Consider the following 26,733-nt stretch of genomic DNA (forward strand, 5'->3'; position numbering starts at 1 on the left):
TAACTTTCGCAATGATCACATTGTGTCTCTAGAGTGATGTGTTACAAGTTTGAAGTGTTATTTTCAATGACTTATGTACGGTTTTTTCCTTCCTTATATAAAGTCCCATAATGAATAATATATAAAGAAATGGATTCATTTGAATATTAATAGCACGGTTAAGTACTTTAGAATTAGACTATGTTAAATTAATTATTTCTGTCTTTAGAGTTATAAACACTACTGCTCACAAAATAAAATTTCATTTTTTTTAACACTTGTATTATAAATGGCTATTTTTACATTGATGATGTCACATTTAAATGCAGAATTTTGTAAATAGAAAAATAATGTTAGAAATGTTATTATTACAATATACATACTGCTATTTTATGTAAATATCTGAGAAAGTAATTACATATATCTGACTAAACCATACCATTTATAAATAAGTGATTTTGGGATTATAGAGATTGTCATCGTCTTCCATGGTGCTAGTGCTGCCATAACAATACAGAAAACGGCATTATCATCAGTTAATGTTTTCTTGCTTATAGCTGTGAAGGGTGCAAGGGCTTTTTCAAGAGGACAGTGCGGAAAGACCTGTCATACGCATGCCGGGAGGACAAGAACTGTATAATAGACAAACGCCAACGTAACAGATGTCAGTACTGTCGCTACCAGAAGTGCCTTGGTATGGGCATGAAAAGGGAAGCTGTGCAGGTACAAACACATTTCTTATTCCTGTACATATGAACACTAAAATTATTTTTAATACTGGTAACTTTCATAAATTGTAATCAGTCTTTTCATGTTTGTACTATCCATGGAGATTTCTCATAGTGAAACCTCTCATTTACGGATACTGAAGGAGCATAACAATCTGTCTGCATCTGGGAGGTGTCTTTTATTGGAATGTTGTTGTTGTTGTTTTCTAATGCCAGGCATTTGACAATAAAGTCATTTGACCTTTTGCACTCCAATATTTTTCAAAGATATTGTCATGGTTAGCCACTGACGCACAGATTTTGAGATGTGAAAATGGCAAGTTGTAGCCGATTTAAGTGAACACCATATTTTAATGTTCTGTTGGCTATTTCATTCACACACAACCCCCAGAATGTCTGGAGGACCACACCTGCTGTTGGTCGACGGGTCCATTGGGCCTAGCTGGGAGATCTTGTTGATCACCAGCTTTCCCTCCTTAAGCCACTGGAGGACGATTTTAGTGCCATAACAGGTCAGCACTAGGAACAGAAAAGTAGGAAGGAAAGTGAAATGAATCCCTAGGCCTCGAATGCTCTAATACTGTCGGGGTCGAAGAAAGTAAGAGTTCAGTCAGAGGACTGGATAGGAAAGGGTAAAGAGAGAATTAGGTATTGAATAGAGGAAAATTATACCAAATTCAGTCATTAACTCATCAAGCTGAGTAGCCCCTCCCTTTAGTTCAGCTTGTAAAATTATGCTTACTAACAGCTGCACCACAGGAAGGTAGGGATGGGACATTGGGTATTTGTCCAGGTTGGTTCCTTAAAGCCTCCAATGGGAAGGATTAATGGCTCTCCCCCCTGTATTCGACAAATACCGTTTTGCAGCCTTTTATTCGAATGTAGGTCGCATAATCTAACTGTAGCTTTTATAACAAGCATAAGTGTATCCTCTCTTTTTAAATTAAATTTGTTTCATTCTAAATAAGGTAAACAGGGGTAAGTGGAACCCATAAATTTAATAGTTCAACTTTGATACTTAATAACTTGCTGAATTAAAATTAAAATTTGAACAGATGACCATCAATACCTTACCTAATATGGTGAAAAGGAAGAAAAATTATATTATTAAGTTGAGATCCACGAATGCAAAACATATTTGTCGGCTCATAGGTTACACTTGCCCACAGTGCTGGGGCTAGTGTAACCTAGTACTTTTCTGCAGCAAAGATCAGAATATGCCTTGGGTCAAGTGGTTATGAAAGAACACTACATTCTGTACAGAATGAGAATTTTATATTTTGGGCATTTAATATACTGCAAATATTTAAATGACAAAATGACACAAACAAAATAATAAGCATTTTTACTGTTCTGAATAACTTTCACTTAAGACAAATTGAAAGAATCAGAAAACACATAGGATCAGAATTTTATATTTTGAGTGCGAACATTTTTCCACTCAAGAATATATGTGACGTAGCTTCTAGTAGCTTGAACATTCGATAGTAGACACCTCTTTACAAACACTTACCTCTTTGCATTTAATGCTATGAGTTACACTTGCTCCAAATTTACATTTACCCCGGTTCACCTTACAGTAAATATGTCCGTATTTGAGAACAGTTTGTGTCTTGGAATGTCCATAAGGAGGGGTTTCACTGATAATTTAACCCCCCCCCCCCCATTTTATTTATTGTGCTCTGTAGGTCTCATATCATCATTATAGCATTGAGATGTGGAACAAGTAAAAAATTACACAAAAATATACCGCAATACTGTACATTCATTGAATCCGTATTTCCAGAGTTGAAACATAGGTACTAGCGTTTTGCATTACAGGCACAATGTTCAGTTCAAGTTTGTCAAGTATGACGAAGTTTGATATTCGCCCTGCAGAAGGAGGCCTGTCGTGTTTCTTCTACCCTGTTATAAAAATATTCCTTGTCTTTCACTCCCACCCCTTCATGTTATAATCGCTTAAGGATTTTAGCACAGATCTTGCTATTAGTTTTTCATATGAAATAATACGAACTTTTTAATGTCTTGATTGCCCCTCGAACATTTCAAAACACTGATAAGTACCCCTCTGGCTGAAGTTTGAATACCTACTAGGAATTTAGTTACACTTGTTTGCTTTATGTTGTTTCGTTCTGTTCATAGTAATGTGTAATCATCTTGTCATAGTTCGAATGTCTTTATTCTGTGCTTCTATTCTTAGAAATATTTTAGAACAGGTCTAATACATTAGTCAACTGCAGTGGTTTTTTTTTTATTTCATTTCATAATGATATCGAAATAAGATTGATTACATATATGAATTATGCAGCTGATTTTTAAAACCACTTTTTGGTCATTTCATTTTCTTGGTTTCTTGGAGTTCGAATACAAAAGTTTTCATAGTAATAATAATAATAATCCCATTGTGTAAGAGGTTAGGTACAGCTTATGGCAGTAAAATTTTGGAAATATTCAAATTTTTTCCCTCCGTTACTGTAACTTGTACAATGATGAAAACTAGTAGGTGTAAAACACTGTCTTTCTGCTATACAAAAAGAATATTTTTACAATATAAAAAATTATTTATATATTTTTCAAAATCCAAAATTGTGGCAGTTCACTGTGTAGTGATGAAGTGTTTCCCTTTTAACACAGATGCTTTTCACTTTTTCATGTTCTCTCTCTTTTATTTTATTGCTGAAACTCATGTTTGCAATATCATGCCATTTCAACTACATTCGTTAATAAACAATATTTTTTTTTATTTTCTGTTAAAGCAATATACTCATATTTTACCATTTTTTTTTAATTATTTTATTTTTTATCAGAAAATGGATCCAAGATGGAGAAGTGATTTTGCATCATTTAATAGATATAACTTACATAAATACACAAAAAAATTTTCATCATAGAATGTTGGATACTTTTTGAGTTATCAGGGAAACAGGTCTTGAAAATGTAATTTACAGGAAATGAGAAATGTTTTTTTTTTTTTTCCAGAAAAAAAAAGAATTAGAATTTTTTATGCAGGCTATAATTTCTTGAAACCAAAAATCATGTTCTTGTGTTTACAAACAAGCAGTCATTACTAAGATGGTTACTGTTGATAAATTTAATCTCCAAACTCTTTCTCATCAGCTGGTATGAGAATTTTTTTTTTTTTTTTTTCCAAAAAAATAAAATAGATGGACGTGGCACTCTCCACAGTTAGGAGGGACTGAGGTTGAAGCATCCTGCCTTTTAAATTACAATTAAAAAACTATTGCAAATACTGACATATTTTTTTCAGTAAAATATACTAGAATAATTTGTGCATTAAACATAATTTTTTTTTTTGAAAATTCGATTTTTTTTTAATCTTAAGCTGTACTTAACCCTTAACTAATGTTGAAGCGAATTTTATGATGTTTCCTGTGGTATTTTATTTTGTATTTCCTTGTATTACTGTGGTTTATTTTTCAATTTCAGGAAGAGCGCCAGCGTACCAAGGAGCGTGATCAGAATGAAGTGGAATCGACTAGTAGTCTGCATACAGATATGCCTGTTGAACGCATTTTGGAAGCAGAAAAGAGAGTTGAGTGCAAAACAGAGCACCAGGTTGAGTTCGAGGTGAGCAACTCATCTCTTGGTGTTGGGTTATAGATCAATAGCCTTAAAGTGTGGTGCACATTTTTCTTGGTTAATTTTAAGACATGAATTTAAAAAAAAAAAAATCAATCAATCGCTATAAAAAGAGAATTATTAATGTTGTTTAGTCAACTGTCCGAAGGCCGGTTTGAACCTCATAAGTGACGGCAATAAGGCATGACTCATGAGACAACTAAGTCAGGAGACAATGGGCCAGTTCCTTTCTCTGTCCATTACATACATAACTGACTATTGTCTATCCAAACCAAGAACCATGCTAATGTATCACTATGCTGTGGTAAACAGAAAAGATCAAGTACACATTAATCTATAGGTATATTAGGTTTCTTTTAATCTAGTATAATAGTTAATTACATTGCACTGATTTGAATTGACATAATATGTGTAAAAACGTTAGCTATAATGGAATATTTATGGGATTATATTTTATAGCGTATACTGGCTTTGATTTTCAACCAACCGCAGATCAGTCAGTGATGTCATATTGTTTTGGTCTAGTACAGTTCTTGGCATGAATAGACACTAGTGACATATTCCACTAATCAGACTTCAGATGTATATAAACAATTGTTCTTCTTCCGACACATACGTCAAGTGAGATGTACTGCATGATAATAGATGTAGGTACATATCAGTCAGAACCTCAATCAGAGGTATAAGAAGACTTATTCCGAGATACTTCTCACAGTTTTAGCAATTGCTCTTTATGAAAAGTGTTATAATGATAGATTTTTGCCAAATGATGGTGGAACTTCTCCTTCAAAAATGTTGAAGTTTAAAAGTTTAATATGAGAGAATCATCTAATAATCTACATACTTGACAAAGCTCAATATTTATTCCATCCTCACCAGCAGATTTATTACGTATAGAAGCACATATAGTACTTACTTACAAATGGCTTTTAAGGAACCCGGAGGTTCATTGCTGCCCTCACATAAGCCCGCCATCAGTCCCTGTCCTGAGCAAGATTAATCCAGTCCCTACCATCATATCCCACCTCCCTCAAATTTATTTTAATATTATTCTCCCATCTATGTCTTGGCATCCCTAAAGATCTTTTTCCCTCCAGCCTCCCAACTAGCACTATATGCATTTCTGGATTTGCCCATATGTGCTACATGCCCTGCCCATCTCAAACGTCTGGATTTAATGTTCCTAATTATGTTAGGTGAAGAATAGAATGTATGCAGTTCTGCATTCTCCTGTAACTTCATCCCTCTTAGCCCCGAATATTTTCCTAAGCACCTTATTCTCAAATACCCTTAGCCTCTGTTCCTTCCTCAAAGTGGAGTCCAAGTTTCACAACCATAAAAAAACAACCAGTAATATAACTGTTTTATAAATTCTAACTTTCAGATTTTTTGAGATTAGACTGGATGACAAAAGCTTCTTAACTGAATAATAACAGGCATTTCCCATATTTTTTCTGCGTTTAATTTCCTGCCTATTGCCATTTATATTTGTTACTGTTGCTCCAAGATATTTGCATTTTTCCACCTCTTCAAAGGATAAATGTTCTATTTTTATATTTCCATTTCGTATAATATTCTGGTCACGAGACATAATCATATAATTTGTCTTTTCGGGATTCACTTCCAAATATATCTCTTTACTTGCTTCAAATAAAATTCTCGTGTTTTCCCTAATTGTTAGTGGATTTTCTCCTAACATATTTACGTCATCCGCATAAACAAGTAGCTGATGTAACCCTTTCAATTCCAAACCCTCTCTGTTATCCTGGACTTTCTCCTTGTTTTAGCCTGCAGAGAATTGGAAAAAGCATCAGACAGAAACTGGTCTATATGGACTCTGTTGTACGTTTCACTGAGACATATTTTAATTAATCAAACTAGTTTCTTGGGAATACCAAATTCTCCAATATCTGTCGAATACAAAAAATCTGATCAATAGTCGATCTATTACACCTAAAACCACACTGATGATCCCCAATAATTTCATCTACATATGGAGTTCATCTTCTCAGAAGAATATTGGACAAAATTTTGTACGACGCTAACAAAAGTGATGTTCCTCGAAAGTTGCTACAGTTAGTCTTGGCCTCCTTCTTAAAGATAGGTACAATTATGGACTCCTTCCATTGTTCTGGTACAATTACCTTTTCCCAAATAGCAAGTACGGTACAAGCTTATAAATTTCGCTAGATAATGTGCTTCCATCCTCTTGTATTAATTCTGCTGGAATTTGATCGATACCTGGAGATTTGTACTTTTTCAGATTTTCTATCGCAATTTTGACTGCAGAAAGTGTGAGTTGGAGTATAAATGGTGCAGGAGTTTGTATTTGATTTTCGTCCCAATCATTTCTATTTGGCCTATTACATTTAGTAGTTGCCCAAAATAGTTCTTCCATCTGTTCAGGATTGAATGAGAGTCTGCAAACAAGTCACCATTCTCATCCTTGATCACGTTTACCCTTGCCTGATATCTATCTATTCTTAAATTTCTTTATGCCTTATATAAATCCCTAATGTTTTTATTCTTATTATTTGTTTCTACCTCATTCAGTTTTTCCTTCAAGTAATCTCTATTTTCGCTCCTAAATGTGCGACTTGCTTCCCGTCTTTCATTGAAATAATTATCTCTATTCTCCTCAACTGGATCCTGTAAGAATTTCAATTTTGCCTGTTTCCTTCTTTCTACTACCATGCAACAAGCTTCATCAAATTACGGTTTCTTTTTCTTAGTTTCATAATAACCTATGCTCTGCTCAGGTGCAATTTTGATATTATCACTGATATTTTCCACACGCTATTAACATCTAACTCTTCCTCAACTTTGTCGTAACTTCCTAAAGCAGCAAACCTATTTGAAATTTCAACCTGTTAATAGTTTCCTCGTCCCTTAATTTCGGAATATTGAATCTGCTAATATTAACTCATTGCTCTTTCTCTCAATTCTCCAATTACCAATTAATTTCCAATAGTTGGTTTAAAAATATCCTCCCGTCCTACTTTAGCATTGAAATCCCCCAATTAAATGTTCATGTGATATCTAAATAACTGATCAAAAGTGTATTCCAGTTCCTCATACAAGCTATCCTTTATATGGTCTTCTTTCTGTTCTGTAGAGGTGTGGGCATTTATAACTATTTTATCGCGCCATCTATCCCTGAGTACTAAATACGATAACCTGTCACTGATAAATTCAATCTTTTTTTACTGCTGATTTTATTATTTTATGAAAAAAGAATCCTATTCCTAATTATTGGTGATTATTGTTTCCTTCCCCATAATAGAACAAGTAATCTCCTATTTGTGATATGTCATTCCCATCTAACCTAACCTCTTGTACTCCCACAAAGTCTATTCTATATCTAGCTAGTTCTTTTGCTACTAATGTTACCCCTCCTGTTCTATATAGACTTGTAACATTCCAAGTACCAAATCACATAACCTTATTGCCTTGCTTTGATCGTGCCAGAAAATCAGTCCCATTCCGAGGCTTATTGTGTTGTTTCGTAACAAGTTGTTTTTTACGGTGATGGGTTGTTAGCCTTCCGCCCAACTCCCAAGCTGGAGGACCACCCCTTATCGGCTATTCGCGACTGCTTATTGAATATATTCGCAGCTACCCTCCATACCTGGAGGCCGTCTCCTCTATCCGCAACCTGAGGACGCGCCGTGCCGTGGTGATAGGGACCCGCAATACATGGGTGCCATGGGTGAAGCACATACAGTGCCATCGAGAAGTCGCTCCACAGCCATGGTGCTGGTCGCCGCCCACGAGAAGGTTGGTATTCCTTCATTCCTTCCTTCCTTCCTTTCGCATTCCTTTCAGACCTGCGGCAGGCAGCAGCTAGCCCTGCTAAAGGTTGGAGTGTGTAGTAATTGTGCTTACAGCCTTGCAGTTGGTGGTTGTTCAGTGAGTCAACATGTTTTCTATGGAACGTGTGTTTTTTGTGGAAAATGTTTTTGCAGAATGTGGCAATTACACAATAAAAGTGCAACAAAAGTTCGCCAAGAACGTTCCCAATTCAAGATGATGGCATCGTGATACTATGCATGATTTAATAAAGAAATTTCGAGAAACAGGGTCAATGCAAGATGCCGTGAGGAGTTGTACACGGACCATCTTAACAGAAGAAAAACTAGCAGATATTTGGGATACGATACTAAAAAGCCCTATGAAATCAATAAGCGAAAGGGCCCAACAAACTGATATTTTGTATGGTTTCTCATATAAAACCGTGAGAAAACAACTCAAATTATATCCATGTAAAGTGTCGGTAGTGCACGAATTATAACCTACAGACTACGAGAAAAGACTACATTATTGTGAATGGTTCCAGAGGTTTATTATGCGCCATACACCTTTTTTACTGATGAAACCTGGTTCGATCTGTTGGGTTATGTAAATACAGAAAATATTCGAATATGGTCCTCTGAAAATCCCAGTGCAATTTATGAATCTCCGTTAATTACGGAGTCCACACCTGTGGAGTAACGGTCAGCGTGTCTGGCCGCGAAACCAGTTGGCTTGGGTTCGAATCCCGGTCGGGGCAAGCTACCTGGTTGAGGTTTTTTCCGGGGTTTTCCCTCAACCCAATATGGACAAATGCTAGGTAACCTTCGGTGCTGAACCCCGGACTTATTTCACGGGCATTATCACCTTCATTTCATTCAGATGCTAAATAACCTTGGATGTTGATACAGCGTCCTGAAATAACCCAATAAAATAAAAAAAAATAATTTAGGAGAAAATTGGAGTATGGTGCGCGATCCGTCATTTACGAATTATTGGGCCAATTTTTTTCGTTCAGATATTTTATTTCCTTTCATAGGGCAGCTAAACGAAATTGAGTTGAACACTGCCACGGCTCATTTGTCGTATCAATCAATGCGACTGTTGAATGAAATTTTTGGGGTGAGAATAATTGAGGACCATTTTTGCAAAACTTGCTAACTGCAAAATTAAGATTTTGATGGATTCGTTAACAAAAGGCAGGCCTCAACATGATGTTCAAAGTGTATTAGTAAAATTGGGTTATTTCTCTTCATTGTAGTGTGCCAAAGTGTGATCGTTTTTTCAAAACTTGCTTTCTGCTATAAGTGAGACATACAGCAAAACTTGCTTACTATAGTGTTTTGTCTCTCCTGTTAATTTTTTTCAGTTAGCAAGTTTTGCAGAAACTGTCCTCAATTTCTCAAATGGCCACTGCAATCCCTTGATCTAACTCCTCCCGATTATTTCCTTTTGGAGGGGCCACTAAATCATCAATCTATAGGGACAATCCTAAAACAATTGATGAATTGGAAACAGCAATTAGTAATTACGTGAACTCTGTGACGAGAAAGTTTAATTAAAGTTTCCGAAAATAAATTAAAGCTAGTGAATTTGTGTCTTCAAGTAAATGGTAAACATTTTCAACATCTTCTGTAATAGGCAAGTTGCATATTATTTGTTTATTGTTTGTTTATTATTTATTTCCACTTTTTACTTCATGCATTATTGTCACAGAACATTATAACTATACTAGCTGCCTTCTGAATTCCCTACGCTGGCAGAATTTCAACTGCACACCATATGCTAGCGGCCATCATTGCCACCTGAATTTCCCTTCCTTAGCAGAATCTCGGCTGCACACACGGTGCGGAGCAACTTCTCAATGGCACTGTACTATAGCTTTAAGGGACGTGCTACTGAGTTTTGGACATTTTTGTTCTTGTATACAGAGTGGATGGTAATCTGTGCATCAAAATGAAACTGGTAATAGATCGTGAGAAAAGATTTGAGAAATCTAAAAAATTTTTTCCTCTGACATTCACTGCTTTAGAGGAAATCATTATGTTTCTATGAAGCATTTGACAACATCACAGCTGCTGCAATAACTCTAAGCAAGCGCAGCCTCCACTCCTTACCTTCCCTCTCCCTCTGCTGTACTTACTCAATAACACGCGATATCACCGCGTTGCAAGATTTATTTCAACAGTTTTCGCTATTATGCAATTTAAATTAATGGCTAAATGGTTTAATTTGCAAAAAAATATTCAAGACGCTAACTGTTCAGATTATTTTTAGCTACCTGCTTGTATAGCAATCAGCCATTTCTTTTGGGCCATTACCGCAATAGAGCGCTGTAAACATTGGGCAAAGACTATTTTTTCCCTGCTTAATGGTGCTTCAGTGTAATAAAAGTTTTATTATATTTAACATGTAGAATCACCTCCTAAATTTTGGTGTAAAAGTTACCATCCACTCTATATATACAGGCTGATTCAGGACCTGTGCAACAACTCTGAAGATCGTAAAACAACCCATGTTCTCCAATGCCTCGTTTAGGAGCTAAGTGACATTAAAAAATACAGGTTTTAGTGACATTAACAATTATGAAATAAATTATTTTTCAAATATGTTTGCTGACAAGTTACAGGTGTTCAAAGTGTCTACCCTAAACCTGATTGCATTCATTACACCATCATAGCAGTGGTTATCGGCCTGTGTCGAATTTGATCAAAAGCAGCTGATACTCGCATAGTCGGTTCCCCTCTAGTGTCAATTCGAGTGGTGTATTACTTCACATGTCCCAAAAGAAAGAAAAAAAATTAAAGGCGTGAAGTCGGGTGATCACGCTGGCCACGCAACAGATCCAGCTCTCCCGATCAATTGCTGTCCAAAGATATTGTTCAGATGTGCTTGTACAACCAGGTTGAAGTGTGTTGGGACGTTATGTTGAATCACATGTCCCCTCACATTGTGAAGGTACATCCTCCATGAGCAGCGGAAACATGTTCCAAGGAGCGCACCATTCAAACTGGGCAGCAAAATGACAGGACACTTGTATCCCATCTGCAAGGGTACTTGAAGAAATAAATGAATAATTCATTTCATAATTAACTGTAAATGTCACTAAAACATCTCTTTTTTTCAATGTCGTGTAGCTCCTACATGAGGCATTGGAGAACATGGGTTATAAGAAAATGATCCTCATTGCGAGATCTATCAATCCCGAGTTTGTTGCAGAGGTCCTGAATCACCCTGTATATGGTGCCAAAAAATCTACGGTTTCTTGAGGACTACTGTAGTGAAGATTTCATCGTGATATCTTTATTCTAAGTTTGCAATTTACTTTATCCCATATAAGTGGTTACTGTATCCAGAATACTTATACTTACTCGCTCCTGAGCTTCACGGTCCTCTGAGAACCTTAGCTTCCTTCATAATAGTTGCCCATGCCTCTCTATTATATTCAGAATGCATATTGATTTTTAGTCAACTCCTGAAGACAGGTTTGAGCCTCATAAGTGATACTAAGAAGACACACTTGAACACATTTATAAAATTTAAAGTGAGTTTATCATAAAACATTTTTTTTTCTCTTCACATTTTAACTTACGAAAAATAAGATTTCTTGATTGGTTACACCTGGAGTAATGAAACTTTGTACACATATTCACAACAGGTCTGTGCATGAAATGCTGCTTTCATGTACACATATGATTGTTATTAACAAAACTGTGATCTTTTATGTCAGGCAGTGTAGATAATAAAAAAAAAAATTAAATGTTCGGAGTAGTTTTTTATTTACTAGTGAAGTATATTGACCAGGAAAAAACGAATGCACCATTTCATTACAGGGAGCCTTAGCTTCATTTTAAGCTTTCAGAAAATTTATTATCTTTATATGAGGCCCAGATAAATGTTGACTAGGAGTAGAAATTATTTTAAATAAAAAAATATAAAAAAAAATTTTGGGGACATTTTTCAAAATTTGAAAGAAAAAAAAATTGTGCAGATGTAGTTTAGCAATATCTAACTGATGTAAAATTTTTTAAAAAAGATACAATGAAAATTGAAGATTGGACATAAAAAAGGCTGAAGTGCCAAAGAGAGTAGAAAACAAAGCTTTCTTGTGCTACTTGTAATGTACTATCATAAGTTTTGCACATGTATGGGAGAAGCTAGGGCCTAAATAAAATTACAATAGGACCTATCATTTTTCTTAGGGGATTGAGTCAGGGACATAGACTTTTGTGGGGGAACTAATTTTAAATGATATTGGCACTTCAAGCCAGTCCAGTCTTCAATTGTAAAAATTACAACAACTCAATAGCTTGTAGCTTAATTAGGTTAAGAGGACACTCAACTTAGAAATTGGAGAAAAAGTGTCATAGAAATGAAAAATTAAATTTCTACACTAATTTACGTGACAGAACTAAATCAATACGCAGAATTCTTCCCCTATTCATTGAGAAGTCACAGTCAAATGCACAAAGCCAAAAAATAATAAATGATAATTAAAAGTGATATTTCAATTAATGATTGATTAAAAATTGAAAATTTTTAATTTTGAAAAGTATTGGATCTAATGAGCTGAGATTTTGCATGTTACTTTCCATGTGTATATTAAACTTTTTCTCCAAATTTGAAAAAGATTGGTCAAATAGGAAAAAAGTTCCAAAATATAGTTGAGTGTCCCCTTATTAATAATTATTAGACTTCATTTAGTGATGGATAAAGATGTGATTTTGACTGTGATCTGTGTGTTCAGTCAGCAGTGACGAATATCTGCCAGGCGACAAACAAGCAGTTGTTCCAGCTGGTAGAGTGGGCGAAGCATATCCCACATTTCACGTCTTTGCCACTCTCAGATCAGGTGCTACTCCTTCGAGCAGGTAATATCACTTCTAAGAATTCATGTCTTGAGTAAATTCAGCATTCTTTTAAGGGAAATGTATCGTTTCTTTAAGAAAGTATGATTTGAGACTGTCATGGTGTTCGATGTATTGCGAGGTTTTTAGTATTTGCGCAATGTCATAGGTGTAGAGATATCCAAAGTTTTGGAGCTACTTATTGGCTCCATTATAAGCAAAGGCAAGGAAAGAAGATCCATTGTCAAGAGCTGTTCTCCAGGACTGGACGTCAACTGTAATGAGAATTGAGTATATTATACAGGCTGATTCACGAGGAAAGGTAAAAAATTTGGGATGTGAATTCTGAAGTCATTCTGAATCAAAAAGTTCATATGAATATAGGCCCGTTTTCGAACGGTTACGGAGATATGGCTCTTTGATTTCACAAAAACTTCTGGGATTCCATTGTACTAATTCGCATTTAGAGACAGATAACGGACAAATTTAAAGTTTATATTCACATATGCATACATACCTAATATTCTAGATGTCGGGGTCGATGTTTTCGCACATTTTGAAAGGTACCTCCTTCTGCTTGAATCACAATCATCGCTCGGAAGAGTTGCACGTTCTTTATGCCGCATCCAAAATACCGTCGATTAACGCCTCTCTCGTTTCCCTGTTCCTTTGCTATACCAATTCTTTCATCCAACCTCATAGACAGTAAGTACTCTTTGATGGTACCCTTCTGTTTGGAAAGCGTCGTTCATATTCAGCAAGGTACTTCCATTGCACAAACCATAAACATCACAATATCGGCGTATTCTGTAGTCGAAAATTTATAAGGCATCTTGAAAAACACAACTTAACACTTCCGATAACTGTACTTGTATAACTACTGTATTGTAGGTAGCTGACTGAACTGCTGTGAACTGATAAGTGATAACTTATTTGTTGGGACATTTGTAATGCCCCACCAACCGGTTTGTTTCTCTTATCTACATCGTTCACAATGCAGATTCCAATGTTGTTGTTGTTGTTGTTTTCTAATGCCAGGCATTTGACAATAAAGTCATTTGACCTCTTGCACTCCAATATTTTTCAAAGATATTATCATGACTAGCCACTGAAGCACAGATTTTGAGGTGTTCCGAATCCATTTCTTGGTTTGAGTTGCACAATGGACAGTTAGGGGACTGATATATTCCAATTCTATGCAGGTGTTTGGCCAAACAATCATGGCCTGTTGCCAATCTAAATGCAGCTACAGACGATTTTCGTGGTAAATCGGGAATTAACTGTGGATTTTGATGCAGAGAGTTCCATTTTTTCCCTTGGGATTGAGTTATCAAATTTTGTTTGTTGAAGTCTAAGTATGTAGATTTAATAAATCTCTTCACAGAGTAATACGTAGATTTAGTAACAGGTCTGTAAGTAGCAGTGCTGCCCTTCTTTGCTAAAGCATCCAATGTTACATCATTCATTGCGACCTTGACCTTGTCTCACGTCAGCAGCATATGGTAACGTCTGATTCACATTGGGGCGAGACGTTTTACCAAAAAAAATGCATCTAGCTCTGCCATCATTCGAAAACGGACCTTTGTTCATATGAACTTTTTCACTCAAAATGGCCTAAGATATCGTATCCTAAATTCTTGACCTTTCCTCGTGAATCACTCTGTATAGCAATGAGTAGGGGCAGGTCTGTTGGGAGAGCAGTGGATGGGGTGGGATTTTTGGTGGTCCAACTTATAGAACAGCACAACGACATAATGTATGGTCAAGATGCATATGAGTGGGAATGAACAATACAGCAAGCAACACAGTGCATTCTGAAGACCTGGATGGGTGATTACAGTTAGCCAGAAGTCTTGAGGGCCAGAGAATTACCATATTTCATTGCGTAATGGTATCTCATCCTTATTTATAGATAAACTGAGCAGGACCTTAAAATTTCGCATGATTGAGGAAAGTGCAAAAATAATTTATAGCACGTTTAAGCATGATTGAGCAATAATAAAAACGTTGTACAGCACGATACAGCAAGTTTGAGCAGAACTGGGACTTCTCGTAGCACAAACACTGCCCATTGTTTGAAGGCAAAACATTTTGCTGTGCTCATGTGCTTGCAGGACGTAGAAGCAAAATGAGCCACATAAACTTATTTATTTTGCTACTGTCAGCAGACTTGGAGATAAAGCATCCTTTTTATTCAATTGATGAATTTTTAAATTTTAATTTATGTAATTTGTTTTTTAATAATGTACAATGTCCTGTTTTTTTTTTTTTAATATTGACTTTGTCAATTGCCTAAAGACAATTAAAATATGCTGCAAAAGTGTTACAAAAAATTGAACACTACTGGGTGTTCATTTCAAAGTGTGTCATACGTCACTGTTGTTAGGTCACCGATTTGAAGCGAGTTTCAGCTGATATGTTAGAGAAGTTGCCTATTATTTAAGGCGTTCTTCAATCTGAACTTGAGAACGTGTACGGTATAACTTGAACGTTGTAGCAACAGATGGCGGTCTGTACGGTCTGTGTGCTACCATAACCTCTTTCGAACTGTGTTTTGCGCTGGCAAGTCGTACGCAGGGTATTTGTTATCATCGGTTGCGTACGGTAACATTCCACAACACAAATCAAATGCTCCGTGTCCATGTTGACCGTCGAAGTTAATGTCAACAAATACATAAGTAATCGTCTTAACCCTCTCCCCATATCCTGACAGTACGTATTTCCAAACAGTTCACATTCCTGCCACTACCGGCGTTATCGTACGTATCGGTACGTACTCTTCAGAATGAACGCCGTACTTGCTAGCCATCTTCTCTGCCTCTTAGGTTATACACATGAGCTGCGGAAGTGTAGGAAGATTGAATTCTCTAGGCTCATCAACTAGCCACATGACGGCATACAGCGAGCCAAGACACATTTTGAACTGAACACCCAGTATAAACTGCGTCCCTATTTCTACTGCTGAATATAAAAGTAACTTCCCAGAGTTGAATGCAGTTCTGATACTTTTAATATGTATTTTTCAGCCTTTACCATACATGGGAATCCTCGACTCATCTCCAAATACCATCTCGCTATCACAAACCCATCGATGCTAAATAACCGAATAGTTAATACAGTGTCGTTAAGTAACCAGCTTAAAAAAAATTTCATTTTCCGGTACCTAAATGACAGTCATTTGGCAACAGACCATGAAGAGCAAGCAACGAGAATGTGAAGATGTTTCTTTATTGTGGCTTTTATTGTATAATGTGATGGGATGATAGAAAAGCTCTGTTTATATATTAAAAAAACAAGAAAGAAATTTATTTTGTAGATTACTGTTAATGGTTTTACAGTTTCTCTTGGACCCATCCATTTTCATGGTCCTGTTAAGATACATGACAAGCAAATAATGTATTTAGAATCTAATTATAAACTAAGGATAACTTCTAATATTTCTGTTAATTTAAGTGTACATATAATAGCTTTATGTATGAATAATATTCTTTTTGTTTACTTTTGCTTTAGCTTTGGTTTGGTGTGCAAGTACTGACCAACAAGTACATTAAATGTTTCTTTCTGCTCTTCTATAATAATTTTATAAAGTGGAGAGTTGATGAAGATCTATTAAATGATGACCTTACTGTTCATGTTACATTTTTTTTGTTACAAATAATACATTAGATAATATGTTGTAAAAAACAAAATTAGAAGCTGGGCCAGTTTTCGTGATGAATCTACAAAATTCTGCAAGTTTAGTAATTTTACTGATCAAACAATATCTACACAAAATATTGATCACATAACTTCAAAAATTGCCGATATCATCATAGCAGCAACAAAGCAATCTATTCCCACTGTCTAACCGCACTCTTCTAGACCTATGAACATTTGGTGAAGTAATGATTTTGACCAGTCTTAGAACACATCAGCACTCGGTTTTCAAACAGTGGATGAAAACAAGGACTGTTGAAGGTAAAATAAAATATAATAAAACGAAGACAGTTCTTAGAATAATAACATTCTTGAAGCAAAAGACCGTTTGAAAACAATTTGCTGGCTCAGCTGTTTGAGAAAGAAAACTCTACAAGGCAAGGGATATGAACCTATCACCCACCTTAAAGATAACATTGGAACAATAGTTACACAAAATTCTAAAACAGCAAAACTCTGAAATTCATACTTTACTCAAAGGTTGACTAATCATGCCCTAAATGTATGAATAAAGGAAAACGTATTTTAGAAGTACCAGTAATTATGAAGTTATTTTCCAGCATAATAATATAATATATACAATGCTTTCACTAACGAAGAGATAATCTTGGTAACATCAGAACTATACAATTCTGCTACAGGAGAAAATGAAATTTATAACAGTATGTTAATAAATGCATCTGATAACAGTTTCATAAAATTATCTATCTCTTCTATAATATTTGGAAAACAGTCTTTTATCCTAAAACTTGGAAAAATGCAATTATAATTCCTATGAACCTCGTAAGGACAAATTGGAATCCAGATATATAGACCAACATCTTTTAATATCTTGTCTTTATAAATGATTTGAACGCATTGTTTTATGAAATGTTAACCTGGATACTCGAAATTTTCAACCTTCTAACGCCATTTCATTTTGGCTGGCTCAAGAAATTTATAAGTACTTCACAGAAAAAGAAAAGACGACAGTAGCTAAAGTGATAGACTTTGAAGCTGCTATTGATACCACCCCTCACAAGTCCATTCTGTTACAATCTATGAAACTTGTAATCAGAGATAGAATGCTAATATTTCTACATTCTTTTCTTAATGAGAGAACATTTAAAACTTCTATAAATAATCACTTATCTTCACCCCAAAAAATTACTTGTACTAGTAATATACCTCAAGATTCTATATCAGGCCCAAATCTATTTAATTTACGTGATTTACGTGATGTTCCTCCACCTGAGGTAAAAATAAGTAACTTTGCAGATGATGTTATCTTATGGGTTACTGATAAAGATCCAGATAAAACATGAAGAGTTATGCAAATAGCTGTAAATAAAAATAATACACTTTCTAAAACTGAACATAGTTTTCACAAGATGATGTGGCTTAAAAAAAAGTGAACTTCATATTTATCTAAACATTCATCAAACTAAGTACAGCCCAGCTCCTAAAATCTTAGAATTAATTTTAGATGAAAAACTTCTGTGGAAAAGACTGTTAATATTCTTTGCAGTGCCTGCCACGATTAAATCTCTTGAAGATCATAGGCAGCAAGAAGTGGGCATCACATATCGCGATAATTCATCTGTTTTATAATGCTTGTATAACATCAAGCTGACTTCTGGATGTGAAATTTGAGAAGGAACATCAGCAACTCATCTACACAAAATTTCTTTTCTTCAAAATGCAGCTTTGAGACTGTGTCTGGGATTCCAGAAACTATCTCAATAGTCTTTAGAAATAGAATGTAATATTCAACTAATCAAACACACTCTTCTCATTAAGAAAGAAACCAGTGAAAATAAATCTAAACTATAGAGATGATAAGTTACAAAGAACTGAAAATGCAAAATACCTGGGTATACATTTCGACAATAAGCTCACATGGAGAAATCACATTGAACAGATCAGCACAAAGGCAACAAATCGTTTTAAATTACTAAAAAGACTGGCAGGAACGAAATGGGGTAGCTCAAGGAGTACACTCAACACAACCTACAACACATACATAAAGCCTATCTTAACGTACTGTGGTGAAGCACTAATACCCTCATCAACCACAAATAAACAGATATTAGAACACACTCAAAATCAAGCTTTACGTCTCATCACTGGTGCAATCAAAACTACTCCAATTGAAGCCATGCAAATAATCACATCTAATAAATCAGTTGTAACAGATCTTGAAACAAAAGCCCTTTTAACCTATGAAAAATTAAGAAGGCTTCCAAATTGGGATAAATGGAGTAAATACAAAGATTCTAAATTTACATTGAGGACTCAAAATGGATACATACAAGAGGTAGAAAAGCTTAAGCAAATTCTAGAAATACCAAGTGAAAAGGAAAACTTGATGTCTCGATATAATCCACTTAATAACTTCAAAGTAGATTGCTGCCTTGATCTTGATGAAGTCTTCAACAAAAAAGATATAAATCCAGAAATAGCAAAAGCCATTGCCCTACAAACAATTAATAGAAAATATCCACAAAAGGACTGGTTGTACATTTACACTGATGGATCTCTCATGGATCAAAATGAAGGAGCTGGAGCAGGAGCTACTTGCCAATACTTTTCTCTTTATAAAAATGTTGGCAAGTACACAACAAATTTTGATGGCGAAGTTGAAGCCATTTATACATCACTTCAAAATGTATTTGTTTGGCTAAACCAGTGCAAAAACATAGTCATCCTGTCTGACTCCAAAGCTGCAATCCAGTCCATCAGCTCAACTACATCCCCTAAAATGGAAAAAGTAAAAGAAATTCATTGCATGGTAAAACAAATTCAAATGCTAAATAAAAAAATGTGGACTGAACGGTAACGAGAAAGCAGATATGTTAGCAAAGAAAGGAACTTATATCAACTTAAAAACAAATTTCAAGTTCCCATATGAATCAATAAAGCGAGTCATAAAAAGAATAAGTTACAGCGAACAGGCAAAACATCAAAATTCAAAATGGAAAGATCATTCAAAGATCCAAAACTAATTCCTGATCTACCTCGAAAATCTGCCATGGCCAAGTTTAGATTAATTACTGGTCATGATTGCCTCAGTAAACACCTCCATCGTATTGGAATACTGAATTCACCTAAATGCTTACTGTGCACCAGAGAAGAGGACATGGAGATGGAGCACCTGGCTAATTGTGAAACTCTTAGGACATTTGTGGACCTTCCATCAAAATATTGGGAAGCAAGAAGGATGAGGACTTCATTGTTAAATCCAGAGCATTAGATACACACACACACACACACTAATCAAACACTATGTGCTTAAAAAAATTATGAAACTGAATTTAAAACTACAAACTTCATCCAGACATCAGATGTTCCTTAAGATTTTTATACAATATTCTATGTAAGTGTTATAAAATAAATAAAGAAGAACTACCATTGTATATTACAGACACAACTTATTGCTAAAACTGCAGTTGGGAATGAATTTCTTCTTTGGAAGTGGATGGTTCTAGAACATAATGTACAAATTCCAAGAAACCCTTCTGAAACTGATTCTGCAGTTCTTTGATCATGTGCCATGAAATTAATTTGCAGTAAATATAAAGACTATCTTTACATTTATATAGTTGGATCACAAAATCCTGATAGACATCAAGAGTAGGATATTACATGTTAAGATATCAATAAAGTTACTTCATATCATGTTGATCTTCCCCAATCTTGATACAGAACTTTCAAGTCTCCAAAAGAAAATATTTCAATGGATATCTAGGCTCTGTGGTATATCCAGGAATGAGAAAGTTGATAACATTAATAAGCAATGCATTTGCAACCAAGACCATTGCAAATGGTATCTTTATCCAGTGGCTTTGCTTCAGTCAACTGTTATTTTACAAACCCATGGATCAACAATTGGTTATCTTGTAACAAGAGGCAAAATTTTACAGACCATAAAAAAGAAACCAAATGACCTGAAAGTATACAAAAAGTTGCCAATACGTATTCAAACATTTTTAATAAGAACTAGAACAAATCAAATTGTCGCAGTTATATCTACACCTATTTCACCTTTGTTTATGGTGTAATAATCATAAAGATGATTTGGAATACATCTTTTATACTGCACATCTGTAAATTCTAACAGAAGCAAATCAAAGTCATCTGTATCAGCCACACAAGACTCAGCTCTGAAACACATTTTGACCACACCTCAGCTCTGGCTACTCACAGCAGGCATCTAATATGAACACTGATCGAAGTACTTCTCATTTGTTAGAAGAAACTCTGACTGAAGGCTACAATGGACTTTATGTTCTCAGCATCACATAGGATATACTAAGAAGATTGAGTGATCAGATTAAATATATATTTTCGTAAGTAATACTAGAAGCCATTAAATTGTGAGAAATTATTTGCATCAACTGAAAGTGAAATAGGATATGATTATGAAGTTATAAATTTTTTTGTGTGCTGTAGAGAAAACTAAAGTTTGTTGCCATGGTTACATGTACAGTGAATTATTTCATTTTCGTATATCTTGTAAATTATAAATAATTAATAAATAAGTTATAGGTTAACAACTGGGAAAACTTCGCTGTAGGAGGTTACTAAACCTTGCCACTGCACTGGAGGCGGAGTCGGAGTTTCCCTCCATTAATCTAAACCATTATCACTACTGATTGACAAGTCATCTGTTGCATCACTGTCTGTTACATTAGCACTAGAAAAATATTGTTCTTTGTTATTTTCACCGTGCTCAACACATTTCTTTCACTTCCATATTCTGTGAAAAGACAGCGACACAGTCATTCCTTTACGTTAAGAGGAGACCCAATTTTTGTTACAAAAATCAAATTGAAAAGACTGGAGACAACTGACTAAACATTTTAGTATGTCCCTTTAAGTAAATGAAACCAATCAAAACAATAAATGCTTATTTTTAAAGGATGGTTGGGTTTTGAAGATAAATAATGTTTATGTACGCACTACTTGATGGACTGCGAGCAGTCAGACATAAACTTAACAAGTGATGATATCTTATTGACTATTCTATTAACATGGTTTTTTCAACATAAAGTAGAATCTATTTAGATGCTTTCATACACTGCAACTACACACTTATCTCTTCAAGAAAAAAAGTTTATCGCTGATCACTTTTCTACTTCAAAAACATATTTTCCCACACTACAGTAGTATAAAACAAACCTCAATTAAGAAGTCTTACATTTGTTATATTGCGGTGACTCAAACATCTTAAAAATCTGCAAACAATACTCTTCAACATGCTTTTTTCCTTATTAGAATCTGACTACTACTTTTTGAGTTATTATTAAGTATAAAAAATGCGAAAATATTCTGCTTCATTGAAGGCCTACATAAGTAACACCTTCTCCGGTTATTAGCTGACAATTAGGAAGGAGGAGATGAATAATATATTGTGTCACTCTTTAAGATTGACACATGCGCAGACCAACGGAGTTTTCTAAGTTGTTCCCCTAAACATGTGTCTCATCTAACATGGTCCATCTGCACTGCAACTTTCGTTTGCATAGTAATGATACACCACCCATGCAGCACACTGAGTTTACGCTGGTAATATTTTGTGTACTCACCCAATTTAATAAGAACATCCTAAAACTCTTCTCTTTATATTTTTAGCACCTTTCTTCTCACTTGTGTAGTACATATTCAGGAATAGAGACAATCTCTTTGACAGATGAACCACCCACGTAATTAAGTTGAATTAGCTATAGTCCCGTCGCTCTAATTTCCGGCAGCCAATCACGTTGCAGATCGGCTACATTTAAACGTGTGTGTCTTGTAATTTGCTGAAGAAGACGTCATCATTTGCTAAGGCTCGATAAATACTAATATAATCGCCCTCCATTTTGGCTCTTTCGTTGGCGTTCGCAGAAAGCACATGAGGACGTTATTTGCCACTCAATTATTTGCTGAATTACAGTGCGTTTGATTTATTATCATAGGAGCTACGACATGATAATGTTTAACGATTTGGCAAATAGATCCCTCGTCTGGTAGCTCGGCAATGAAAGAACAAAAATGGCGAACGATACTAGGTACCTAGACTTTATAGAGCCTTCACTTCCTAAGACGTAAGCAAAGAGGAGTAGTCACGCCGGGAATAACGTCGCGACAATAGTTTCTTAAAGGTGAAAACTAATTTAATAGTAGTTTACATCATCATATTACGAATATAAATTTTATATTTAATGGAAAATGTTGCTCAGCTGTTGATACAACATCTGTCACTTCTTTCCTAAATTTAATTCCGTGCTTGCCAATTCATAATCATTCCAGATCGACTGAGAACATGCCACACGTGCGTGATGTAGTTCGACCTTCATCTAATAGGAACCAACTGACACTGAGAAACCCTGTGCATGGCCCTTGTTAGACTGAGACACTGGTGCAAAGAGCAGTATCATTGGTAACAATGTGAAGAATGCGTACAATGCATGAGAAAGTGTGTGCATGAGAATGTGTGTGGTTGTTTTGTATTCAGTGTTGCGTATAATAGTTCATAATAATTACACAAGTTCAGAGTATATGAATGAGGAAATATTATTACAGCAGTGGCGGCTCGTGATAAAATATTATGCGTGTTCACAATTTTGTGTTCCAAAATCGAAGAGAATTTGAAATCGTATGTTTTTAGCCTAATATGAAATGTCATGATTCCAATGTTTCACTGTCGAAAAAACCGTATATAATTCAAAACAACATAAATAATAATAATAATAATAATAATAATAATAATAATAATAATAATAATAATAATAATGAAACCTAGTCTTTTTATTTCCAATTTTTCCTGGAAAGCCAGTTTACCCAGTTCTTTACTCTTCAAAATTACTTGAACAGAGTTCATTCTTTACGTTTGTTAAAAATTAATACATAAAACAATTTACAAAAGTATGTGTTCAGTAATATACTGTATTTTGATTCACAACACACTGATACACTGTAGCCTATACCAGTACTGTAATCCCATTTGTATAGATTGATTACTATAAATACATGCCAGTAAATATTATTCTTAAATAATATACACCACTATACAGATATTTAAATTTATACCACCATCACATTCAGCCAGCACGTCTTTGAAAGCCAAACTATGCTATATGCCGACACTGAAGTATAGTAATTCACAAACTACACTCTCGTAGCAGCTCTGTACACACATCCACATAAAGTAAACGTTCCGAGAGTGAGATGCTGACACCTGCAGGCTAAAATACAGACATGAAATTTTCTCCTCGAGATATAGCACGTAAACGATAGGCATAGATGCACCTGACATCTGTAGGATAGATTCACTGTTCACTTAATGCTTTGTGCTCTTGACGAGTCATAAGCGGCCAGCGAAAGACAATTTTCTCCCTCGCATGCGTGAAATTTCTGTAACCTTCTTGAAAAGAGCGCAGCTTGTATGTGAACGGATGTTGCCAAGTTTACATAAGAAGTTTATGCAAGATGCGGGAAGTTTAAAATACTCGATCCTGATATTATATATCCCCACTACGCCAATACGGTATTAAATAATAAAACTAGTCGTGCATTAATGGAAACAAGGTGTTCACGTGCTCTTGTGCTCTTATTGACGCACCGTCACTGTATTACAGCAATTAAATTTTGTAAAAAAAAAAAAACAGTTTACACATATATTTGTTAGAATTTATGTGATTGTTACTCAGTTTGGATTTATGTATATTTGCACAGTTATGAACTGATATTTCTTTTTATTCTTCTTGCAGGCTGGAATGAACTTCTTATTGCTGCTTTTTCTCACCGCTCTGTTGAGGTTAAAGATGGCATCGTCTTAGCAACGGGTCTTACAGTTCACCGCAATTCAGCTCATCAAGCCGGAGTTGGCACCATATTTGATCGTGTACTTACAGAACTTGTTGCTAAAATGCGAGAGATGAAAATGGATAAGACAGAACTTGGCTGCTTGCGTTCTGTTATATTGTTCAATCCAGGTATGCAGCAGAAACAAACAATCTTCTCTCTCTACTTCCTTCTTTTACATTCTTCTCCTACCATGTATTTTCTAATGCAGTTCGGAGCCTACTTGTTCATGTATGTTATATTAGTTTCTTTTCTTCTTCTTATGATCTTCCAGTTGAAAACATCTAGTTCATTTAGGATCTAGTGTCCCAGCACAATTGAGCTAAATCAGTTGCCTGTTGTTGTGTGGTGTTGAGTTTTTTACAGGTGGGAACATCTTCTTTTTCTTCTTCTTCTTCTTCTTCTTCTTCTAATCTTCCAGTTGAAAACATCTAGTTCATTTAGGATCAAGTGTCCCAGCACAATTGAGCTAAATCAGTTGCCTGTTGTTGTGTGGTGTTGAGTTTTTTACAGGTGGGGACATCTTCTTCTTCTTCTTCTAATCTTCCAGTTGAAAACATCTAGTTCATTTAGGATCTAGTGTCCCAGCACAATTGAGCTAAATCAGTTGCCTGTTGTTGTGTGGTGTTGAGTTTTTTACAGGTGGGAACATCTTCTTCTTCTTCTTCTTCTTCTTCTAATCTTCCAGTTGAAAACATCTAGTTCATTTAGGATCTAGTGTCCCAGCACAATTGAGCTAAATCAGTTGCCTGTTGTTGTGTGGTGTTGAGTTTTTTACAGGTGGGAACATCTTCTTTTTCTTCTTCTTCTTCTTCTTCTAATCTTCCAGTTGAAAACATCTAGTTCATTTAGGATCTAGTGTCCCAGCACAATTGAGCTAATTCAGTTGCCTGTTGTTGTGTGGTGTTGAGTTTTATACAGGTGGGAACATCATCTTCTTCTTCTTCTTCTTCTTCTTCTTCTTCTAATCTTCCAGTTGAAAACATCTAGTTCATTTAGGATCTAGTGTCCCAGCACAATTGAGCTAATTCAGTTGCCTGTTGTTGTGTGGTGTTGAGTTTTATACAGGTGGGAACATCATCTTCTTCTTCTTCTTCTTCTTCTTCTTCTAATCTTCCAGTTGAAAACATCTAGTTCATTTAGGATCTAGTGTCCCAGCACAATTGAGCTAAATCAGTTGCCTGTTGTTGTGTGGTGTTGAGTTTTTTTACAGGTGGGAACATCATCTTCTTCTTCTTCTTCTTCTTCTAATCTTCCAGTTGAAAACATCTAGTTCATTTAAGATCTAGTGTCCCAGCACAATTGAGCTAAATCAGTTGCCTGTTGTTGTGTGGTGTTGAGTTTTTTACAGGTGGGAACATCTTCTTTTTCTTCTTCTTCTTCTTCTTCTTCTTCTTCTAATCTTCCAGTTGAAAACATCTAGTTCATTTAGGATCTAGTGTCCCAGCACAATTGAGCTAAATCAGTTGCCTGTTGTTGTGTGGTGTTGAGTTTTTTTACAGGTGGGAACATCATCTTCTTCTTCTTCTTCTTCTTCTTCTTCTTCTTCTAATCTTCCAGTTGAAAACATCTAGTTCATTTAGGATCTAGTGTCCCAGCACAATTGAGCTAAATCAGTTGCCTGTTGTTGTGTGGTGTTGAGTTTTTTTACAGGTGGGAACATCATCTTCTTCTTCTTCTTCTTCTTCTTCTTCTTCTAATCTTCCAGTTGAAAACATCTAGTTCATTTAAGATCTAGTGTCCCAGCACAATTGAGCTAAATCAGTTGCCTGTTGTTGTGTGGTGTTGAGTTTTTTACAGGTGGGAACATCTTCTTTTTCTTCTTCTTCTTCTTCTTCTTCTTCTTCTAATCTTCCAGTTGAAAACATCTAGTTCATTTAGGATCTAGTGTCCCAGCACAATTGAGCTAATTCAGTTGCCTGTTGTTGTGTGGTGTTGAGTTTTATACAGGTGGGAACATCTTCTTCTTCTTCTTCTTCTTCTTCTTCTTCTTCTAATCTTCCAGTTGAAAACATCTAGTTCATTTAGGATCTAGTGTCCCAGCACAATTGAGCTAATTCAGTTGCCTGTTGTTGTGTGGTGTTGAGTTTTATACAGGTGGGAACATCTTCTTCTTCTTCTTCTTCTTCTTCTTCTAATCTTCCAGTTGAAAACATCTAGTTCATTTAGGATCTAGTGTCCCAGCACAATTGAGCTAAATCAGTTGCCTGTTGTGTGGTGTTGAGTTTTTTACAGGTGGGAACATCTTCTTTTTCTTCTTCTTCTTC

The 26,733-nt window shown here is 35.4% G+C and overlaps 1 protein-coding gene across 3 annotated transcripts in view; it reads left to right on the top strand.

Annotated features, from left to right (window-relative positions):
* The window catches only part of usp (ultraspiracle), a 223,447-nt gene that overhangs the window by 176,393 nt on the left and 20,321 nt on the right, over positions 1-26,733 (top strand). For 2 of the 3 annotated variants that reach the window (XM_069842483.1, XM_069842482.1), the window contains exons 4-8: positions 537-702; positions 4,155-4,295; positions 7,923-8,084; positions 12,844-12,967; positions 24,373-24,597. In XM_069842483.1, coding sequence (XP_069698584.1) covers positions 537-702; positions 4,155-4,295; positions 7,923-8,084; positions 12,844-12,967; positions 24,373-24,597 — 818 coding nt within the window. The remainder of the gene's footprint in view (positions 1-536; positions 703-4,154; positions 4,296-7,922; positions 8,085-12,843; positions 12,968-24,372; positions 24,598-26,733) is intronic. The other variant, XM_069842484.1, reaches the window with a different exon arrangement.

This window comes from Periplaneta americana, chromosome 12 (assembly GCF_040183065.1).
Source record: "Periplaneta americana isolate PAMFEO1 chromosome 12, P.americana_PAMFEO1_priV1, whole genome shotgun sequence".
Classification (NCBI taxonomy): Eukaryota; Metazoa; Arthropoda; class Insecta; order Blattodea; family Blattidae; genus Periplaneta; species Periplaneta americana.